This window comes from Leptonychotes weddellii, chromosome 4 (genome assembly GCF_054177405.1).
Source record: "Leptonychotes weddellii isolate Sample4059 chromosome 4, ASM5417740v2, whole genome shotgun sequence".
Lineage (NCBI taxonomy): Eukaryota > Metazoa > Chordata > Mammalia > Carnivora > Phocidae > Leptonychotes > Leptonychotes weddellii.
Genome location: NC_138372.1, coordinates 47,922,024 through 47,944,150, shown reverse-complemented (window position 1 = coordinate 47,944,150; position 22,127 = coordinate 47,922,024). Strand labels below are relative to the sequence as shown.

The 22,127-nt window shown below is 40.9% G+C and overlaps 1 protein-coding gene across 3 annotated transcripts in view; it reads right to left on the bottom strand.

Annotated features, from left to right (window-relative positions):
• ROR1 (receptor tyrosine kinase like orphan receptor 1) overlaps positions 1 to 22,127 on the bottom strand; it is a 389,477-nt gene that overhangs the window by 164,864 nt on the left and 202,486 nt on the right. For all 3 annotated transcript variants that reach the window (XM_081818549.1, XM_081818546.1, XM_081818547.1), the window contains exon 2: positions 4,961 to 5,032. In XM_081818549.1, coding sequence (XP_081674675.1) covers positions 4,961 to 5,032 — 72 coding nt within the window. The remainder of the gene's footprint in view (positions 1 to 4,960; positions 5,033 to 22,127) is intronic.

Sequence of the window (22,127 nt, the reverse complement as noted above, 5' to 3'; positions counted from 1 at the left end):
AGGCCCTCATCACACCCCATCCCAAAACCCCCATGGGGAAGCTGAGGTTGGGTCCCTGTAGATCCATTTATTTTAGAAGGTACTTGGTCCTGAAGCATTTGTTTCAGAAATTACCCCCATGCCCCATCAATAGTAGCTTTCAACGGCTCTTCCCGGGTGGGCTTGTCTCTGTTCAATTTCATTTCCTGTTGGAAAGGATAAACAGGTAACTGTTTAATGCCACTGACTGGACTCATTTAACAGAAAAACAGGACCTGAGTGAAGCTGGGGGACCAGGGTGGGGTTGATGGGTGGAACGGAGCAGCTGGGGGAAGAGAAAGGCACTAAAGAACACCAACGGATGGGGCTTATTTCACTGCTCCTGCATGTGAGGGAGCATGGCCCACAGGAGGAGGGGATAGGAATGCATAGGAAGGAGTGTAATCAGCTGCCACTTTGAACGTGGATCCTAGATTTGGCCTGGAAGCCTTGGTGGAGATCCTGGCACTGCCCCTCACTACTGGTGCCCTTCAGCCAACTCCTTCAAGCCTGATGAGCCTCAGTGGCCTGTCTGTTCTCCCATACAATGTGGTATGAATTCGAATGATGCATGCAACATGCTTAGCCAGTGCCTTGCACATAGTAGGTATTCACTTGCAGCAGCTATGAATCGGCATAGCTGGGATAGGAACCCAAACAATTTAGCACCTTGTTTCCTACTACATACCAGACACTGTGTTGGGCAATAAGAGCATGAAAGAGCCCCTGGCTTTAAAAAGGCAGGCAAAAAATAGATAATTTCAGTATAGCATGGTAAGGACTCTGATCAAGATAGACATGGGGTACCCCACATATGAAGTATTTGGAGGCACTGTTGATGGTCAATGGGATTGATAAAAGGATTCATTCATTGTGTCTCCCTCTCTCTCTCTTTAGAATGCAAGGTCCAGCAAAGCAGTGATGCTGCCTATCTTATTCAGCACTATGCCCATTAGGAGCACTAAAGGAATGCTTAAGGCGGTACTTAAGTAAAGAAGGAGTTAGCGAGAAGGAGAATGAGGTTTATTAAAGGCAATCCAGTCAGAAGAAACTACATGAACAAAGGCGCAGAGACTAGAAGTAGAGTGATACATTTAGGGAATTAGAGGCAGGTTGTTGAAACAAATGAAGTAAAAAGTACGGGGGTAGGGATGATGTGAGAGGAGTCAGCAGGGGTAAGACCACGGAGAACCTTGCTTCTCAAGCTAAGAAGTGTGGTGCTGATGTGGGTGAACGTTCATGTGTGCAACATTCATCCAGAGTGGAAAAGCTGTGGACATGGGCTGATTGAATCGGATCTAAAATCTCCAAAATATGCTTTCCCTACACGCCTGCCAAAGTACCTATGACTTTTGTTTTACTGTAAAGCCCAAAGTAATAATCATATTAACCAAAAACAGCTGTTACTTCTTACTCTCCAATTAGTTTACCAGATTTGCTAGCCGGGTCAATTTTCACAACAACCAGATGAGGTAATTACTTTTGTTATCTCATCTTACAAGTGAGGAGACCAAAGCACAGATAGGTAGGGTGGCTTGCTCAAAGTCACACAGAATTTAGGTAGTAGACACAGGATTCAAACTTAGTCACCTGGGCCCCAGAGTTCATTCACTTAACCACCATGTTATCTCAAATCTATCTTCCAGTTCACCATTTCTCTCTTCAGCTGAATGCATCCACTGTTTGACCCATTTGAATGAGCTTTTAATTTCTATAACTCTGTTTTTCAGTTCTAGAATTTCTACTTAGTTCTTTTAACATCTCCTTTTCTTTTTATCATATTATCCTGTGCTTGCCCTATGGTTTCTATTTCCTCTTCACCATGAGACATTTTATTTATTTATTCTTCCCATGAAATATTTTAAACATATATTCTCTCTCAAATCGATCTATTGTCTTTAGTTTTAAGGTATGAGCTCTGTGTGTTTTGTCTACTGACTCTTGCCAAGGGTAGGCTTCTTTTATTCCTCTCCTGCACGTACTATAATTTTTAAAAGCGAACTTAACATCAGTAGGGATCTGCTGTTGTTATTTAGTGGTTCTGATTTTTAAAATTTTGTTTTTGGTGGGAGCGCCACAGGCACTGGGATATTGAGACATTTTGTGAGCTGGTTTTAGGTTGTCCCCTGTGAGGGTCTCGGAGTTTAATCAATTCCAGACCAAGTTTTTACATTCTCTTCTTGGTTTGTAGCTTGTGTACGACATGAGAAGAACTCCAACCCCCAAGCCCCACATAACACAGATTGGGGCTTGTATTTCCCCTGGGTGACCCCAACAGCCCAGGGTGGTTCACAGACTTCCACACCACATCCTCAGTAGAATCATCCTTCTTTCATGCTCGGTCCAGTCATTCCTCACTGACAGCCTAAGCAGCAAGTTTGTTTCCTATGACCTCAATTCTCATCCCCATGGGATACTGAAACTCTAGCCCCCGAGAACCATACACATTTCCCATATTTTTATAAAACCCTTTATTTAATTCCTTCTTGCTGATCATTGCTCTATCATGGAGCTTGTTCTTCTGGTACCTGGAGATTTCTCCTTTTTGTGGTGCCAGCCTGTCACTGAATTTTTTTTCATTGTATCCTTCCACCAGCATCTCTGTGTAATTAGGGGGGAATGTCCCTTGACAGCCCAATTGACCAAAATGACCAGAAGGCTTTGATTATACATTTAGATATCAGTCTTTCCCACCTGGCTCTATGTTCAGGGAGGACGGAGACCTTTGTCTAATTCATCTTTCAATACTAATTTTTCAGACAGTGCCCAGACCAGAGTAGGAAGCAAAAAAGATTTAATCAATGAATGATTTAATTAATTCATTGAATTAATCAATGAATTAATCAGCTTTCTTTCTCATTCTAAATGGGAATGAAAGGCCATATACTAATTTTCTTCTAGAGAAATATGACACCAAGAATCTCTGGAAAGCCATCCACATCCTCTGAAAGGCCATGCTGAACAAACAGAAAGTTTGGGGCCAGTCTTAGTCCAGCTTTTGAGTAAGTAGGTTCACAGCTATCGATACTACTTTCTTGAAGGGCACCCACTGCTAATTACAGTGCTGGTCTGGTAGAAATTCAACGTCTGGCAGCCTCGGCTCTTGACTGGGGGTTCTGCTGCCTTTTTAGCATGTATCTGATGTCCTTTTATAGCCATAACTGGAACCTGATCAGCAATATGCAGTGTACAATGATATCATTTTTGCTCTTGGTGCCATAAGGAGCTTGCCAATTATGTTCACATTCTTGAAAACACCTAGCAAAGTGCTTGTCACAGAGTGGGCACTGAGTGGACATTTAGTGTGCTTAATGTCTTCTTTCACATCAAAAAAAATTCATAAATATTTGTTGTAAATCTACTGCCTCCTAGGCATTGTGCCTGGTGCTGGACATGGAGAGGAATAACATACAGTCCCTGTTTTCATCCTAAACTAGAAAAAGAATGTCCAAAATAATGTTGACAAGAGAAAATTATTCTAAACTTCCTTTTATTTAAGGTGAAAGGATATCTCACGTCATCCCACCACCCTAAAATGCCTAATAAAGTATAAACATCAACATAACCTTGCCTATTACTGTTTTATAAGGTTTTCTCTTCAAGGAGAAAATACAGCTCAGTGAACACATGAGCTGACAAAGAGAGCTGATTATAAAAGGCATCTGACATAAAGGACAATGATTTCTGAGCTTGAATCACTACAATCCCAGAATCTAGAATCACACGTGAACTAAAGCAGAAACTCAGTAACTTTGTTGAATGTATTTGCACGTATATATACAGATGTGCCCATCCAGGTATATGGCCTGAGATAAGTTGTGACTCATTATTCCACACATATTTATTGAGGATTTCCTATGAACAAGAGTCTGTCCTAGATTTTGTGATGGAGACAAAGACAAAGAATGAGAACAAAATAGAAATCCTACTTACAAGGAACTTTCAGTCTTCAGAATGAGATAGACAGGTATATAAATCACCATGATATAACACAGAAAATGCTAAGAGAAGAAGAGGGGAAAGGGCTATGGAAGTTCCAAAGAAGGAAAGGCCCCTTCCTGCTGAGGGATTAGATAAGACTGTGGCTAATACAGAATTTGTTCTCGGTCTTGAAGGATAAGTAATTTGTGGCAAGCAGAAGGGAGAGAATGGTTACTGGCAAGGAAAAAAGGGGTGATTCAGGTGGAAAGAACAGCTTAGGCAAAAGCAGGGAGGAAGAAAAGCACAGGGTATATAAGAAGAAATAGAAATTTCGCTGGAGATACATAAAGGGACATAATGGGGAGTAGAGGGAAACAAGCCTGGAAGGGTAGGATGAGCCAGCCCGCAGGGGCTTTGGATGTGTCCCAATTTACCATTCCAGGACACAGGATCTCTGTGGAGTAGCCGGTGCTTAGCATATGGCGGAGCTTAATTGATACTACAACAACTCCATAGCAGGAACCTGTTCCCCACGTGCACACGGGAAGCCGCCATCTGTACGCACAGGCAATTACAAACATTCCAAATACTCTGCTCTGAACCCTGCAAGCACATCAAATACTCACTGTAAAAGGTCACCCAGCAAACAGCTCTGATCAATCCTGGCTCAGGCAGAATCAAATCCCCTAAATAAGATCCACTAGATGCAATGTCAGGAAGGTCAGAAACAACCCTATTTCACATCTTGAAGCATTTTTACCATATGGAACATTTTAGAGGAAGAAGGGAAAGGAAAGGGGGGGGAACATCTCCAGAAATAATAGAATTCCAAGTAATTAAATGTTAAATAATCACAAAGTAAGCAAGGGATTTATTTTGCCCCCCCCCCGCCACCCCCAAGGATCTAAGAAGCAGTTGATTTCAAAGAAGGCCATGCCAGGATTAAAAATGGAGTTTCACGCCTCCTCCCCTCTACCTCTTCCTCCCCCCACCACCTCCCCTATGCATCACCATTGTGTACCTTTGTCGAGTTCACTTGAAATGTTCCACGATGAGGTAGGCACTAACTCAGCAGTGACTGACAACTCTGTTTCTGGAAAGAAAAAGAAGGGAGGGGAGAAAGACAAGGGTGATATTAAATATATAAGTAACTTATGGGCTGTTAGAAGCATTATAGGAGATTTCCAAAGCCCTGCCTCCTGAGAGAGACCAGGGCAATCCCAGAGCTTATTAAGCTGGAATAGGGCTCTGCTTGCCCAGCAGAGGTGCCTGCATTACAGAGGCTATCCAGATGAACAATCTGTAGACCAGCTTGCAAGGCTGTTTTCTTTAAAACGCGGGCTTGAAAATTAAAATACAGATATTTCATGAACAAAAAAACCAAGCCTGCAGAAATGACCAAACATTATCAAACATAAACTTTTCTTTTTCTTATTAGAAGACCACTCCTAGACTAATATATTCAATAGTCTTTCCATGGAAAATGAGAGCCACATTGCTCTTGCTGATTTTATTTGTTGTATTCATGAATTGATAGGATTTCTATTAATAGAGAAATCTATGTCTCTACATTGAAACTTATAGTCAAGGCAAATGAAAGCTAAGCATTTGAATACAAGAGTCAATTGAGGTAACTAAACTTAAAAGGCAATTTTCAAAACCACCATAAATTTGGAGCCACCTGGGTCAGTTAAGCATCTGCCTTTTGCTCAGGTCATGATTCCAGGATTCTGGGATGGAGCCCCACACTGGGTTCCCTGCTCAATGGGGAGTCTGCTTCTTTTTCTCCCTCTGCCCCTCCCCCTGCTCGTGCTCTCTCTCTCTTTCTCTCTTAAATAAATAAAATCTTAAAAAAACCACCATAAATTAAAGCAAATAAGCAAATCAACAATCTAAAGGGCACAATACACTATGAAGATTTAAAAACTCTTCAGTAATACACAAATGATGTTTTTGTTGTTGTTTTTGAAATTTTAAGCCACGACACCATCTACTAGCACATTTTAATAGGGTTTCACTAACCTCCCCTTAGGCCATATCTACACACACACACACACACACACACACACACACACACAGTGTATTATAGAACTTTAGTTCTGAGCAGGATCTCAGAGAACTCAGAGCCTATGATATTAGATATAGGGCACCTGGGTGCTCAGACTTTGGCTCAGGTCATGATCTCAGGGTCCTGGGATCCAGCCCCATGTTGGGCTCAGCGTTTAGCGGGGAGTCTGCTTATCCCTCTCCCTCTGCCCCTTGCCCAGCTCGTGTTCTCTCTGTCTCAAAATAAATAAATAAAATCTTAAAAAAAAAAAAAAGATATATGGCACCCATGCTGTCAATTCTCCTTCCTTCAATCTGGTACAGACATCATTATCAATTACAGCCCTTTTTGCCCTATTAAACCTGGGATCTGCCTTAGAGTCTTTTCAACACAGTACTCTAGGTAGCCACTAAAAATGGTTCTGAAATGCAAGGTGAGCTTTTTAGTGAGTGGAAGAATTGGGATTCAAATCCAGGTCTGTCTAATTGCCCACGCCGCTCTAGTAGCTCATGCTACTTGGTACTCAAGTCTGTGAAACCTGATTTGTTTTTCATCTTAGCTCTCTGGCTTCACCTTTTTACCTAGATAAGCACACTTTCTACCACTTCCTTATTTACTGAGGGGCTTGGCTGCCACTTGGCCATAGATGCCACACACCATAGTCAGTGAGTTTTGCCAAGAACAGGATGTTTACCCACTGAGACCTTGCAAAGGCCCACTTCTAGTTTGTCTACTGGGTCTCTGATCAACTTGTCACACACAGCAGAGACAAAAGGGTTGTTTGGTTTTCCTCTTTCCCTGTCCAAGAGCAGCTGGGAAAGAAAGTAGAAAAACCACACACACTCTACCCAACCCAAATGGCCCCAGTCCCCTCCTATGTCCTGAGGTAAAAACAGCATAGATTCTTTTAAGGGGACGTGAAGCCAGATGGTATGGCAGGAACCTGAAAGCACATTAGATTCCAAAATATGAAATGAAAAAGAAAAAAGTATCCCAAGGGGGAAAAATGCTTAACCCAAAACCACAGTAGAAGGCAGTGCTTCTGCCTGGTATGAACCACTTGTCCTAGGAATGAGTATTTCGTGCAGGTGATTTCATGAGGAAGATCTAATTGTCTACACTCAGGGGCCCTCCATGAATGACTCCAACCACAGCTCCACTCTCAACCCAATCCTGTTGCCAGCCACTTTGGCTCTTTGAATAATGGCCTCTTGTTTGCAGTATTATGGACGACTGTGGTTCACGATATAAAAGGGCTCATCAAGCACTCCAATCCCCGGACTTCAGGGAGCTTGGGAATGGAAACATGGCAGCCAAGGCAGCATTTCAGGCAAGGAAGCAAAAGGTGGGGAAGAGGTGGGATTAAGATCAACCTTGACAGTATTTACATTCAACATTTTCACAGCTTCATCTTACTGCTGCTCACAGTTAAACTGCCAGAAACATGGGTTTCATTTTACAGTATGAATTTTATAGAAAGTTAGCTCTATGTCACTTGGTTTTTCTAACCTGAGTTTGAGTTGCTGATTGAATATAATTTGGGACCGATGACAAATGAATAGATTCTTGGCACTGCTAACAGTAAAACTGTTCCCCATGTGTCCCTGGACACTAATTACTACTCCGCTCTTGGACTGTGGAAAAGATCATTTCAATTCACAAGCTTATTAAGTGATTGTGATGATTCTGAGGAATTCTGTTCACAGCCTCAAGATCTATTCCTTTAGATAACCACATGTTCAGCTTTTCAGATAAAATGATAATAAAAACAGATAAAACATCTTAAAATATCAATAACCTCCCTGAAAAATATTATCTTCCACATTTTTTAAAAGAAAGGCTGATTATTTTCTGTGAAAAGTTAAGTAATGGTAATTCCCCGTCACAAAAAATGATGTTAATAAGCTTCTCCTCCTCCAAAAGGAAGGTTGACCTTTACATGAGAAAAATTCAGTACTTTTCAACTTGCGCTCTATGGAGTCCAAGGTCAGTAGCAGCTTTAGAGAGAGACACAACCACCAGCCTTGACCATGTAGGATCTCCACTGATGGATTCAGCTTCTTTTCTATGTCCTCATCATGGCAAAAGGATGAGATATTTCCAAGTACATTTAATACCCGACTAGCAACACCTCTTTGTGTAAAATTATTGTGGTAAGAGCAAACTGGTATGTGCCAATTAGGAGATAGTAGAATACTTAATGGAAACACACACCTACATTAAAATACTAATTTTATGATCACGAGCAAGTTACTTAACAACTTTGGACTTCTATTTTCTCATCTGTAAAATGGGGACAATAAAAGCCACCTCCCAGCACTGTGGTAAGGATTACATTAGATTATGGTCCAAAGGGGTCCTGCATACTGTCCAGCACAGAGTGGACACTTGAGATCTTCTGTGCCTTCCTCTCTGTCTAGTAAGGCAGATAATAACCACCCTCTAGGCAGACATACTCCTGTTAGCTGCTATGTCACCGTCTAGGTTTGAAACAACACATTCTCTCTCTTTTAGGAAAGACTCTGTATTTCTCATGCCTTACTAATCTAAGCCAATCTTTTCAGTTTTGTGAGGTTTTCCCGAATTGGTCACCAGTTCTCTTAAGAACATAAGTGCTTTTATGTACTTTTATCTAATTTAGGCAAATCAAGTGTGTTTTAGAAAACTCCAGCCCTTATCTTCCCTGACCTCTGCAGGAGGGCAGACCATTCTTCTCCCGATTTGATCAATAGGAGCTATTATCTTTGCAGTTTCACTGATGATTGACTTCTTGGCACTGATTCTGCAAACCATAAGGTTTTGGTATTTAAGCCTGAACAGTGGGAGTGTTATTTGGAGGAAAGGAAAAAAAAATAAGCCTTGAATCCTCCTCATTGATAAAAGCCTGTGCTCTCTGAAAGGATTACTGGTTCATCTCAGCAGTTGGCAGGTAGAGACCCAACGTTCACAGGATGTAGAAGCTCTTGCAAGAAGCACCCAGCCATGCCACATCCTGTATCCTGATGCAGGGATACGTGAGGTTACAGACACAAACCAGCATATCAGGAGACTAGTGGCCAGCCCAGTGGTCACAAGGGCCAAGTATGAAGGAATAAATGGCTACCCCAGTGCCCTTCCTGACCAGAGCCACTGAGTCCCAGAATGTTATATCTGGGTGTGCCCTAGTTACACTCTGTTTTTTGCACCCACCGGATTTTGTGGGGGTATCTTTATAGAGGAACATTAGAGGCTTTAGGGGGAGAGAGGACAAGAGGACAAGGCTCTAGACCCTCCTTCAACAGGAACAATTTTCCATGTCTCTGTTTTACCTATCAGATATTGTGGAAAAGGCTCTGATGCTTTAAACAAAAACAAAAACAAAACAACAACAACAACAAATTAAGCTTCTAATATGGTACAGTCTCATTTTACAGATGAAGAAAGTGAGGCCCACGGCAGTCAAGTGACTTAGCAAAAATCACAGAAGTTCTACGTAGGGCCAGGCCTTAGAAATGGCTTAGAAAGAAATGCATTGCTGCCTTCTCTCTGTGCTCCATTGTCTTCTGTCTGTGCCCCTAAGATGTGATACGTATCCTTAGAAGTTGAGTTCAGAGAGACACACAGGGCATTTTCAAACCTCCAGGGTCAGTCACACAAAACGGGCACACTTTCTTCTCTGTTCATGGTCACTGGGGACTAGGGCAGGGTGGGAAGGAGGTAGGCATGCTGATGGCTTCAAGTTTCTGCTATGCTGTGTTATTCTAGATATTATGTGGTGATGGCTCTCAGCCATGGTTCCTTCCTGTCTCCAGTGCTTCAGTGGAGGAGAAGCCCCTAGCCATCAGTGACCTGTACCTAAATTACCTTCACCAAGAGTACCTGTTTGGGAAAGTAACAGTCAGGCAGGGTACATTCCCTAACGGTGCAAGGGGGTCAGTCAGCCAGGGCATTGCCCCAGCTCTGGGTTCACAATCACCCCGCATTTGGGATCTTGAATGAGGGGCCCTTCCACTCTGGGAACTTAACTTACTGAGGAGAGAGGGAAGTTAGAGCCTTTCTCACCCCATGTGAGATAGTCAGGACTGGAGAATTACTAGGCTCAGTGTCCACTACAACCTTGTAATACTCAGTGACTCAAATTTGGATTTCTGATTAATCTTTAAGTGAAGTTATCAGTACAGTCACAGAGAGAAAAGAGGGCACGATCCTGCCACCTTAACCCCCCTGCTCCATTCCCGACCACACTATCTACACTGCACTATGAAATCATGTATTTTTTTAAAGCCTATAATGACTTTGTAAATAGCATAATTACTATGCAGGTGGCCAAGCCATTAATTTGTTGAAGAAAAAATTTAAATGTACCAAAATTTGTGGTATTATTCATATTTTTACATAGAGGGAATTAAAAAAAAAAAAAAGTTGTCCATGTTTTCTTAATACATGGGGGGCTCAGAGATCGTGTCAACAAGTCCATAGTCAGGTACCATGACTATCTCCATTCTAAGATTGAAGAACCTGAGGCAGACATATTAAGGCACTTTTCTACTCAGCTTGTCGGGAGAGGGGTAGGAATTCCGATCAATCTGGGGAGGGCAGTCTGACAGCAGAACCAGAGTATCTCCAACTGTCTCAAAATCAGGGGGCGGGGGGATGCTGGAAGGTGTATCCACTTCTCTCTGGCTTAGGCCCCCTTCAGCCCCAGAAGATCCCTGTGAATTCTAAGCTCTGTAGAATATAGTTTGAGAACTGGTACCTGAGACCACACACCTCCTCCCTATCAATGCCTGGTTTCCTAATTCTAAAACCCAAAAAGAATAGTGAGGGACACAAAGGGATGGGAGGAAATGCTTCTTGAATCACCCTTAAATGCCTTGTTTTTCTTTGGACATACCACTTCCTTCTTTAAATCTGCTAAATTAATATTATAGATCACATGCACTTCTTGTATTTAAAGGAATTATGCTACACAAAGCATAATAACACACGTCCTTTAAAGTCAATAAAAATAATCTTCAGAACTATCTTACTTAAAAACTATCATACTGGGCTCTCTTCCATGGAACTAGAGAGTCACTCACTCACTCATTCATTCATTCAACACACACATGTGTATTAGCACTTTATATGTATAAGAATTGGGATGAAAAAGCTTGTCCTGGTCCCTGACATTTTCAAGAACTCTCAGTCCACTGGGAGAGTACAGAAACACAATTATAAACAGCATGATATGGTAACAATAGAAACTGACAGAAATAGCCTCCCTGTCCCATGAGTCATTCCTCTCACCTCACCCCAACCAGACTAAAAACACCAAGAGTACTGAATAAAATATCACAAAACAATATATGATGCATAGCTGAGCTTGAAAGGAAAGAAATTCTCAGGTGCCAAAAAGGAAGAGAACAGTAAGTAGAAGCTGATGTGGAAGGTGCCTTATAAATATAGACCCTCTGGGTTGGAGGCTCAGTTTCAATGCTCACTTGAAAACCAAAGATATGGCCAGAGAGAGATCTGAGTTCTTGCTTAAAGCCTTTACTAGAGACTGGGAGAACATCCCCATCTGTGGGAAGGAGCTGAAAAACATTTCCTCCAATGGCCCAGAGAAACTGCTAGATCCTTATAGTCTAGGAATTGGGAAGGGCTGGAAGGCACATCTCTTTAAGAAATCAAAAGGGTGTGTAAAGACCAGAGAAATCCAATGTACACTTCACCCAGTTTCTCTCCATGATTACAGATTATATAATCATGGCACAGCATCAAAATGAGGAATTTGACATTGTTACTGAGCGTATATCAAGTTCTATGTCATTTTATCATATGTAGATTCATATAACCACCTCTGTAATCAAGATCTTTATCTTGTCATCACCACCAAGATCTCCCTCATGTTACCCCTTTATTGTCACACCCATCACCCTCCTCCCAACCATTCCTAACACTTGACACTCCCTAATCTGTTCTCCATCTCTATAATTTTGTTGTTTCAAGAATGATATATAAATAGACCCCTACAATGCCCTTGGGACCCAGCCAATTTGCCGCATGTATCAATGGTTTATTCTTTCTCATTGCTGAGTAGTATTCCATAGTATGGATGTACCACACTTTGTTTAACCACTGACCTTGGGCGTTTGGTTGTTTCCATTTTCTGGCTATTAAAAATAAAACTGTTATAAATCCACTCACAGCCTTTTGTGCTAAATTCTCTATTTCAGTAAAAAGGAAGCTGAATCTAGAAGGAAGGAGTTGTATATGCAAGAAGCAATAATAAGCAAATAAACTGGAAAATGTGTTGAAAATGTTAAATAAGCCTGATTCTAAAAATAAATATGTGATTAGAAGTACAACAGCGGCAAACAGAAGGTTCCAAGGCAGCAATGAGGAAGAGTACATCCTCCAGTTTGGGGGAGGGGGAACCCCAAAGATCAAGTGGTGGCAAAGACTCTCCCAGTCTGAGAGGAGGTCCAGGTATTAGAAATAGCATGGCAGCAAATAACTCAGTAATGGTCACACTCAATTACATAGTATCAAACTTTTTCCAACAAGGAAACAAATAGTAATTTCAAAATCCACAGGCTTCTAGTTGTTTCTGGTTTTGTTTTTTTTCTTAAAGACAAAAAAGCTATATATCCCAGCTAATTACTGAGCAGGCAGGATCTTCTTAGGGTCAATGCAAAGTCCTAAGAGAAATTTCAAAATGGCTCAAACCTTGATCTTCCCCCAAGAAGAAGCTGAAATGAATGGATCCCCACAGTTATCACTCCCTCACTAGACTCAAAGGATGCTTCATGGAACAAAAGAATTAGTTTATTTCCGCTTCAGAACAAGCTGGCAAAGACAGAGCAAAGAAAAGGTGGAAGCATGCTGAAAAATGCTTAGCTCAGAAATTGGTCCTATGTCTCTATGTAGGTTTCATTTCCTTTTCTTTTTTTTTAAGATTTTATTTATTTATTTGACAGAGAGAGACACAGAGAGAGAGGGAACACAAGCAGGGGGAGTGGGAGAGGGAGATGCAGGCTTCCTGCTGAGCAGGGAGCTTGATGCGAGGCTCAATCCCAGGACCCTGGGATCATGACCTGAGCCGAAGGCAGATGCTTAACCAACTGAGCCACCCAGATGCCCCGCATTTCCTTTTCTTTCAGGTGCTGCAGACACCTCAGATTCCCAATGACACTAACAAACTTCGCTCATTTCTTCTGGTTTCCGCTTCACTGCTCTTCCTTATAGGCTTTTCCGCTCAAAAGTGCCTCCTGGCAATTTTTCCTTCTTTCCTGCTGTGTCATCTGTCTTTGTCTTCTGGGGTTTGCCATTTAATCCTCCCCTTTGTATGGCCCACGCACACTTTCATCTTCTATAATCAATTTTGTCATAAGACTCTATTACCCTGTAATGGTCTCTGGTCAATCCAAAGACATCTGTCACTCAGAAGAAACAAGAGACCCAGGAAAGATGCTTTCCTAGCTGCAATTCTATGACTCCAACTCTTGCAAAACAAATGAAGTCTTGGTTAGGTTCCATACACAATGGGAACAAAGTTAAGTTGTGCTGGGTGATCCCTAAAGCCACAGTGTATTAGCAGACAGTTTGGAAAACTAGAAGGCCACAAAGGGTTTCTTTAAAAACTCCTTAGTTTCACCTGGAGTTTGATGTGATTATATTTGTTTGCTCATTGAATCACCCATTTATTCATTCAATAAATATTTATTGAGCACCTACTCTGTTTCAGACTAGCTAAGTGCTAGCTAGGTGGTAAGGATGTAATGAACAAAATTAAGACTGTTTCTTACTTCCTGGAGCTCACTGTGAGGTAGGAACACAGAGAAGTAAACAAAGAATTAAAATATGGCATGATAAATTTTGTGTATGTGTGGTGGGGGGGGTAGGGGGTAAATGGAACGAGCAGTCTTGAAGGATCCCGCTTGGGGATCACCAAAAACCTTGGTGATAAACCTTACATGGTTTATGGAGAGCCAGATGTTTAGATGGACACAAGCAACCTGGATAATCTAATTCCCTCCTTTGAATAAAACTGGGTTTCTTCTCCAAAAAGTGAATAAGGAGCTGAGAACTCTACACTGGGTGTGTCCCACCGGCTATAATCACATAACTTCCCTTGCCTACAGAAGCTGACTACTTAAAGAAGCCTTCTAGGGGTGCCTGGGTGGCTCAGTTGGTTAAGCGTCTGCCTTCGGCTCAGGTCATGATCCCAGGGACCTGGGATCGAGCCCCACATCGGGCTCCCTGCTCCGCGGGAAGCCTGCTTCTCCCTCTCCCACTCCCTCTGCTTGTGTTCCCTCTCTCGCTGTCTCTCTCTGTCAAATAAATAAATAAAATCTTTAAAAAAATAAAAAATAAAAAAAATTTAAAAAAAAAATAAAGAAGGCTTCTACTAGAAGCAGAGAATGCTTCTCCCAAGTTTAGTGATTTATACACTTCCTAAATTGATTCTTCAACTGGGACTGGGTCCTCTGTGCTTTTATCTTCTTAGCAATGTAAATATCTACTGGGAATGGAGGGTTAGTCTAACCTGTCTAAGAGGTTCCAAATTTTCAGTTCCTTTTAGCTTTCTAATTTACACTTGGTCCTGGAAAGAGAAAATAACTGTCCACTCAACATGCTACTATGCACAGGTTAAATGACTTCCGCTCCAGTCAGGCCAATGAGGAAACAGAATACATAAAACAGGAGGTTTGATGCACACATTTCATCTCCTTGAAATAGTGTAATGCTGACATCAATAAAATCTTTCTCATGTTTGAGCCTTAAATAGTATACTTCTCTGTTTAAATCACAGCAACACAACCATGCAATTCAACAGGAAAACAAAATAAATCTGTTCATTTAGTGATAATCATTTTTTTGTTGAAAAGACAAAAAAAATAGCCGGAATTACTCTAATTTTCTATTTTATAATTTGCACTTAATTCTATGGTCCATGTGTCCTTTGGCCATCAGTGAGTAAGTGGTCTTCCTTTCATTCTGATTAGATAGTAAACTTCTTGAGGGCAAGGATTATGGTCTTATGCTTCCTTTGTACCCTATCTGGTTTCTACATGATCCTGAACAGGCTAGATGGGAGGCAGCATAGCAGAGGGATTAAAGGTGTTATGTTGACTGAGAGTCAGACATGTTCAACTCCCAGCTCTGTCACATACTAGCTTATAACCTTGGGCAAATTACTTCACAGGTCCTCATTCATAAAACGGGCATAAGGGTGATGACCTCACAGGATTGTGATGAGGATTACTTAGGAAAATATCTGGAGCTGAGTTCAATGCCCAGAAAAAGGTAAAGTAGCAGCTCTCACTATTCAGTAAAAATTTTTTTACTTACCATAGATACAGCTTGAAGGGCATTTAATGCACTGATTCCCAAACCTGGCTGGGGAGCACATTAAACAAATCCAGATTCTGGGAGCCCCTATCCCTAAACTATCAAATCTCCTTAAGTGAGTCTTACATAAGCACCCTAGCACTAGTTTTCTATAAACCACCAGTTTAGGAAAACTCAGATAATCAAATAATGATATGCCTGCAAAAAAAAAAAAAAAAGAAAAACACAGAAAAGTGTAACTGAACTGATAAAATTTAATATAATTTAAGAATCGAGGTGAAAGGAAATTGGCAGACTAAAACTTACCTCATATTTGCTGTAAAAAGTCCAAGTGGTCAGCAACCTCAATATTGAGACAGCTTAATGAATATTAACCAAGAACAAAATTGGTACCTCTTGAACGACTTGCAAAGCCAAGTATTTATGTTTAACTTGAAGGTTCTCTTAATTGGTTGACCAATGATTCAGCCAATTAGACTTTTAGGAGAAAAATTATCATCCTGTAAAGAACGAAGCAGTATTGTCTCATAGGATCTCAATGGCTGGGAATTCTGTTTGTGGAACTCTCTCCCAAACGGGCAAACTGGGCACTCTCTAAACATATGCAGTCATCCTATCCTAGACATAGAAGGAGAAAGAAACAAAACCCTTTTCAGCTTTGATTCTCAGCCACTTATAGCATTTACAAAGAGAAGCCCACTTTGGATGCAGTTGAAAAAGCTGTTAAGATTCCAAGCACCTTACAGTTACACAAATACCTTGTATTTAGGTAGCACTCTTCCTTTCAAGAAAGTCTGTACACAGAACAGACATGAGCTCATGACTCCACATGTGAAGGATCAAGGCCCGAAATAATCATACCCTGGTTGGAGATGAAGAAACCCAGACTCAGCCAGAGAACTTGCCTAAAGTCCCCTGGCATGTCATCTTCTGATGAGAAGGTAGCCGCGGTCTTCCCTCACTCAGCCCTGGCTCCGTGCAGGCTCTCCATTACACTGCTGGTGAAGACGCTTCCCCAGTTTTAAGGTTTGTTTTTTCTCTAATTCCCTCGCACACTGTTAATTCAATCATTTCAAAGTTCCAAAGAGTGAGGAGTGAAATTTTTAAAAAGAACTACTTTCAGAAAAAAAAATCTATTCAAAGTATAATTTCTACCTTCTGGTTGGCCCTGGAAACCAAGTATTTCAGTTAATGGGATTGAGGGACTCTTGGGTTGGTGGAAATTATTTTAATCAGAGAGGTAAATTTAAGAGGATTACTATTATCCTACAAGATAGTAAGATGGTCTTGCTCCAGCCGTATTAGCCTGGGCCTGTAGGATCTACATGGCTGGCAATTTTCAAATACTTAATTTGTCTCAAATTGCTCCAGTTTAAAATGCTTTTACCCATCTGGACTGGGTTTCCTGTACCATGTCATTGTTGATAGCCTAAGGAGATCAATAATTAAAATTAAATAGAGAGAAACATTATGGAGAGCCTAAGTTGGGACCAGAATCCCTTCCCAGAGCCTCTTAATTCAATCTCTCCCTCTTCTGAGGTCCCATTGTGTTTTCTGTTCCTCCCTTAAGACACTTTACAGTTTGTAAGGTAATCTACAATTGCTTTAGCGTGCTTCTCTGTTAAAACTGTATATTTCCTGTGGCTAGAGATGAAGTCTTACTTAGCTCTACATTATGCACAGCATCAGCCTGCATACATAGTAGGCACTAACAAATGTCCTCTGAATGTTCAGGTGACAACAGTGGCACTCTCCATGTATTATTACATTTATCAGTATAAGGTAGAATGGTAGGATGCAAAATGGCCACAGGTCATTCCTCCCTGTCATCCACACCCTTTTGTAGTTCTTCCCATGAAGAGATGGAGTCTACCTCAACTAACAGCCACTGCTATTCAAAGTTGGCGATTTGGTCCTCCTCTTGTGCAACACACTTTTTATTCATTTCTCTTATCGGAAACAAAAATAATTTTGCACGTAATTACTTTTATGACTGTTCTCTTCCACCATCAATCTGCCAAGGCTGTTTTGGTTTTCAAACCTGATGAAAACAGTTTGAGTCGGTTCCCAAGGATTGATATCTGCCTCTGAAATGTAGTTCTACCTGCAGCCTTGAAGCAGCCTTGGTATTTGCAGCTGTAGGCCCCAGGGAACTTCTCACAGTAGTGCAAGACCTGCTTTGGGTTTGCCAAAGATCCCCTCTGAGGTGAAAAGGATGGCTTTTTCTCCTCCCTGAGCTGTCCAACAGCAGCATTTCAGGAGGCCTTTCTAGTCAACTGCAGTGAACGGGAACGACCGATGCTACCGTGCACATGATGGATGGGGTGGCCTGTTCGCTCATGTGTGTCACCTACTGAGATGGGCTACTTGATCTCCGGCTGATAAGAGAATGTTCTTAATGGCTGCTTTGCTCAGAGAAGATGTAAACCTTCCCCGTGTGGAATGTGGTCATCCATTTCCAGTCAGGGATGACCAAGGTATTTGGTCAACCAACTCTGTTGCAGCCGGTGGAAGCATTTGGGAGTGAGAAGCAGCCTGACGGGGCCCGTCACGCTGCCTCTCCCGGGAGTTCACAGTCAAGGTCCCATGCTGTGACATCATCCACCAGAAGACCTTCCTCACCAGCTCTGCTGCCCTCACTTACCCTGACCTGCTGCCTCAAGGTCCCCACTCCAGCAAGCATATCTTCAGCACCTGGGAAAAATTTGTGCGGCAATCTTGGAGTGAAAAAGGCTTTTCAAAGTTTGACATGAAATTTAAAAGCCGTGAAAAGAAAGATGATAAATTTGTTTGCATTACTATTCTACAAGGCAAAAAGCAAAACTAATATAAAAAAAAAAAAACAAAAACAAAAAAACGAGAAACTGGGAAGAAAAAAATTACTGCAACTCGAAAGGCAAAGGACTAGCTGCCATAATATGGGAAGCAAAAGTTCTATAAATAAGTGAGAAAAAAAAATCTAAGAATGTAAGAGGTAAGTGGAAATAGACAATTTTACAGATAAGGAAATGTATGTGGTTTTTTAAACACATGAAAACATACTAAACTCACTGACAATATAAAAAATGTAAATTAAAATGTCAATGAGATGTCGTTTCCTCCCAATCAGATTAGAAATTTTAAAAGAGCTTAATAACTCACTATACTGAGAGGGACTTGGGGCAACAGGTACCCTTGGTACAAGTTGGCAATTGATGAAATTTTAAATGCAAATGCCCTGTGAATAGCAATTCTACTTCTAGGAAAGTATCTTACAGATGTCCTCTGACATGTATGAGATGATATTTATATAATATTTTCACTGTAGTATCATTTGTAACAGAAAAAGATTGGAAATAACCTACTTGTCCAGCAACAGGAGACTGGTTAAATAAATTACAGCCTATCCAAAATTTACAGTGGAAAACGATGCAACTGTTAAAAAGAATAAAGAAGCTCTGTATGTACTGATTTAGAAAAAAAAAAATCACCAAAATATAAGCTTAATTTATTAAAAAAATAAAAAGCAAAATACTGACCATATACAGAGAAAAATACCACTTGTATAAAAAGAAAAAAAATGCTTGTGTGTTCTTGTATTTGTGGGTATACATGATATCATATATAATATGTAGGTGCATTCATATGCTGTGTATATATACATAATCTATGTACAAATTACGTTCTTACTTAGATATGTATTTATATAAAATAGCTATAAAAGGGATATACGAAAGTTGGGAAATGTCAACATCTGAGGAGGGGAACTGGGGGCTGCAGCTCAGGGATGAGGAGACTTACTTTTTACTATATTTCCTTCTGTACTTTTAAATTTTTATAGCACGTGTAAAATGGGAGAGTTAAAAAAAAAAAAGAGTACTTGATGATTATTCTTTTACATGATGAGTGTTTCTCTCAAGGTATGCCCAGCACGTTATGGTACCCCAGAGGAAGAACACCATCAGAGTGGATGGGAGAGTAATAGAACTGATCACCAAAAGTTGTCAAGGGATGTTGACTCTTGAGTTGAGTCCTCAAGAACAAGTAGACATTAGTTAGGCAGACAAAAGGCTCTTTTGGACCAGGGAGCTAAGCAAATTTGGGGAACTACAAACAGCTCATTATATACTGCTACACATTCATTTTTGCTTCTTTTGAGTACTCATCTTTACACCCTCCAGTGCCAAGCACTTATTAGGTACCTAATATTTGCTGAATCTCATTGGCTAGCAGGCAGAAGAGGACATGAGTCAGAGGTGCAGGAACTGGTTTGCAGGGATGAGAATGAGCAGGAGGAAGAGGCAGTGGGGGAGGAGGACGTCAGCAAATACAACACTAATGGGACAACCATATTAGTCACATTTCCTATATCAATGATAGCTTGCAAAACACGTTTACACATATTTTCACAAGCATTTATTGAAGGGTTATTATCCCCATTTTTACTGAGACAAAACTAAGGATTAGAGAGTGACATACCAGAAGTCATTGCTAAAAAGGGACCAATTAAGACTTGAGCTCATGGTCCTGTCCCCTACTCTACAGCGACCTCTATTTAAAACATCATTAACGAAATCCTTTTACTGGGATGTGTGTATATATTCCATCTCTTTAGACACAAATACTCTGAGCAGAAATCCACGTGACATAATTAACCAATACAGGGATGTTTGCTCCATTCTCTGGGCATTTTAGGTATCACCTAATAACTTATATTTTAAATTCTGACATCTACAAGGGTTGTGTTGTTTGTTTTTTGTTTTTTTAAGTTCACAAAACAAAACAAAAAATACACCAAAAGAAATTCTCCCCAAAAGTTACAATGTCAAAATATAAGGTCAGGGAATTTTGGTCACAGTGGACAGATGTCACATTCTCCTTTCCTATTGTCGTATCATGTTCTCCACACTGAAAGGTGAAATGTGAGAGGTAGAGTTAGTCAAGCAAGGAAGCTGATATAGAGGAGAGGAGGGTCATCACATTTCATGACAATGATGTTGGTGATGGTAGACTGGATTCCCTAATGTGCTTAGAGGTTAACAGCTACTGATAATCCCCTCTTAGGGTGTTCCAATCTGTGTAGACATTCTTAGGTCTTCCTTTTTTTACCCTAAAGAAACTCAAAAGCATTAATTCGTGATGTCTGTAAACTTCCCCAGGTGGCAGATCTCGATGTATATAGCAACTAAATCACAGTGTAACAAAAGTGAAATCTGTTGCACAGATAAACCAACCAGAGACCAACTTAGACATGGGAGACAACGGTGACCACAGGCTGTCTCTCCCTGCCATTCATTCACTGGTGATTGGCTGGTTTTCTACACCACCAGATGCAGAATGCCTGTGTTGGGTGCTCATCACGAGGCATGCATGGCATCATTCCAAATGCATATATGGCAAACAGGCAAACTAAGAAGCGACCACATTGCCTTGACCTTGCAAGATAAGACCTCATTTAATTGTATGTCAGCAATTTGGCAACCCCAGATATTTGAAAAATGGCTGTGAATTATAGATAAATATTTTTCAATGTTCTGAGTGGGTAAAGTAGAAGTCACAGAACCCATGCCATAAAGCTTATGTATATCAACAGTAAGTGAATCTACTAGTCCTCTCCTAAAGATAGGGTTTTTAGCTTACACACATTTTTAACGTGCCCTTCAACGATAATAGTGCCTTATGTCAGGAGGATTCTGGGTATTCTATTAAAATGCCAAGAAAGTGAGTTATTCCCCCTTCCCCGTCACTTTTTTTGTTTTTAAAGACAGGAAGAGAATCTGGCTTTTACCCTTTTTTTTAATGTAAACATATGACATGATACGTGAGGAACTAGGTTTTCAAACACACAGTTGAGTTGCTGGAAAAGAGTGCCATTCGAATATTTTATCCTTGACAAAAATACAAATTCCCTTCTCTGGAAAAGAGGTTTGGGATTTGGTTTTTCAGGGCAAAAAAGGTTCATGATGAAACAGAAAATTCTTCTTGAATGTTAAAGAGCTCATAAAGAAAAGACACTTAGATGAGTTAGGCATGTAAATCAGAAATATGCAGAATACTTTCAACTGCTCAGGTCCCTTCAAAAACAGCACCACTACTTCCAAGGCACTCCGTTCATCCTAAGGGCAAATTTGGAAACTGGCAATTTAGCTTGGCATTGAAGAGTCAATGCATTACAGGACAGGGTGGGGTGGGGTGAAGCAAGCCCTCCCTAGACTTTCATGTCTGATGACCCAAGTTCAAAGTGCTCCTTGGAGTTTCAGCCAAAAGAACCCTCCCACCCCAACCTTCTCTTCCTGGGCAAGTCTTCAGGTGTTCGCTTCAACAATGGAAAAGACCTCTTTCCAGCCAATGCCCTCAAAGGAGCCTGTGACTATGTCAGAATACACAGCTCCATATCCAAGAGTGCAACTCACTTTTATTTCAAAAATATAGCCCTTGCATCCTCTGTTTCCTGGTGGGACCATGAGGAAGGTATATGGGAGCAGGGACTACCTTTTCCCTCTTAAGGAGCTGACAGCTAGGAAAGAAAAAAACAAATGGAGACGATGTGAAATGATTCAAGACTGATACAAAACTGAAGAAAAAGCAAGCACTATAGACATGAGGCATTCTGAGCAATGAGGAAGAAATGCTGGAAAGAAATGAGGGGCAGTTTAGTCTGTTGAAGTGATTCACCAATATCCACACAACCATTCTTCCATATGGACATACTGTTAGGGAGCAAAGCCAAAAGAATGGGAGAAATGATGAAATTCCCAGTCACTCTATTATCTGAGACAAACTGCAGTCCAGAATCAGTTGAGACACATGATAAGAGATCTAGACACCACATCCTCAAGAAACAATG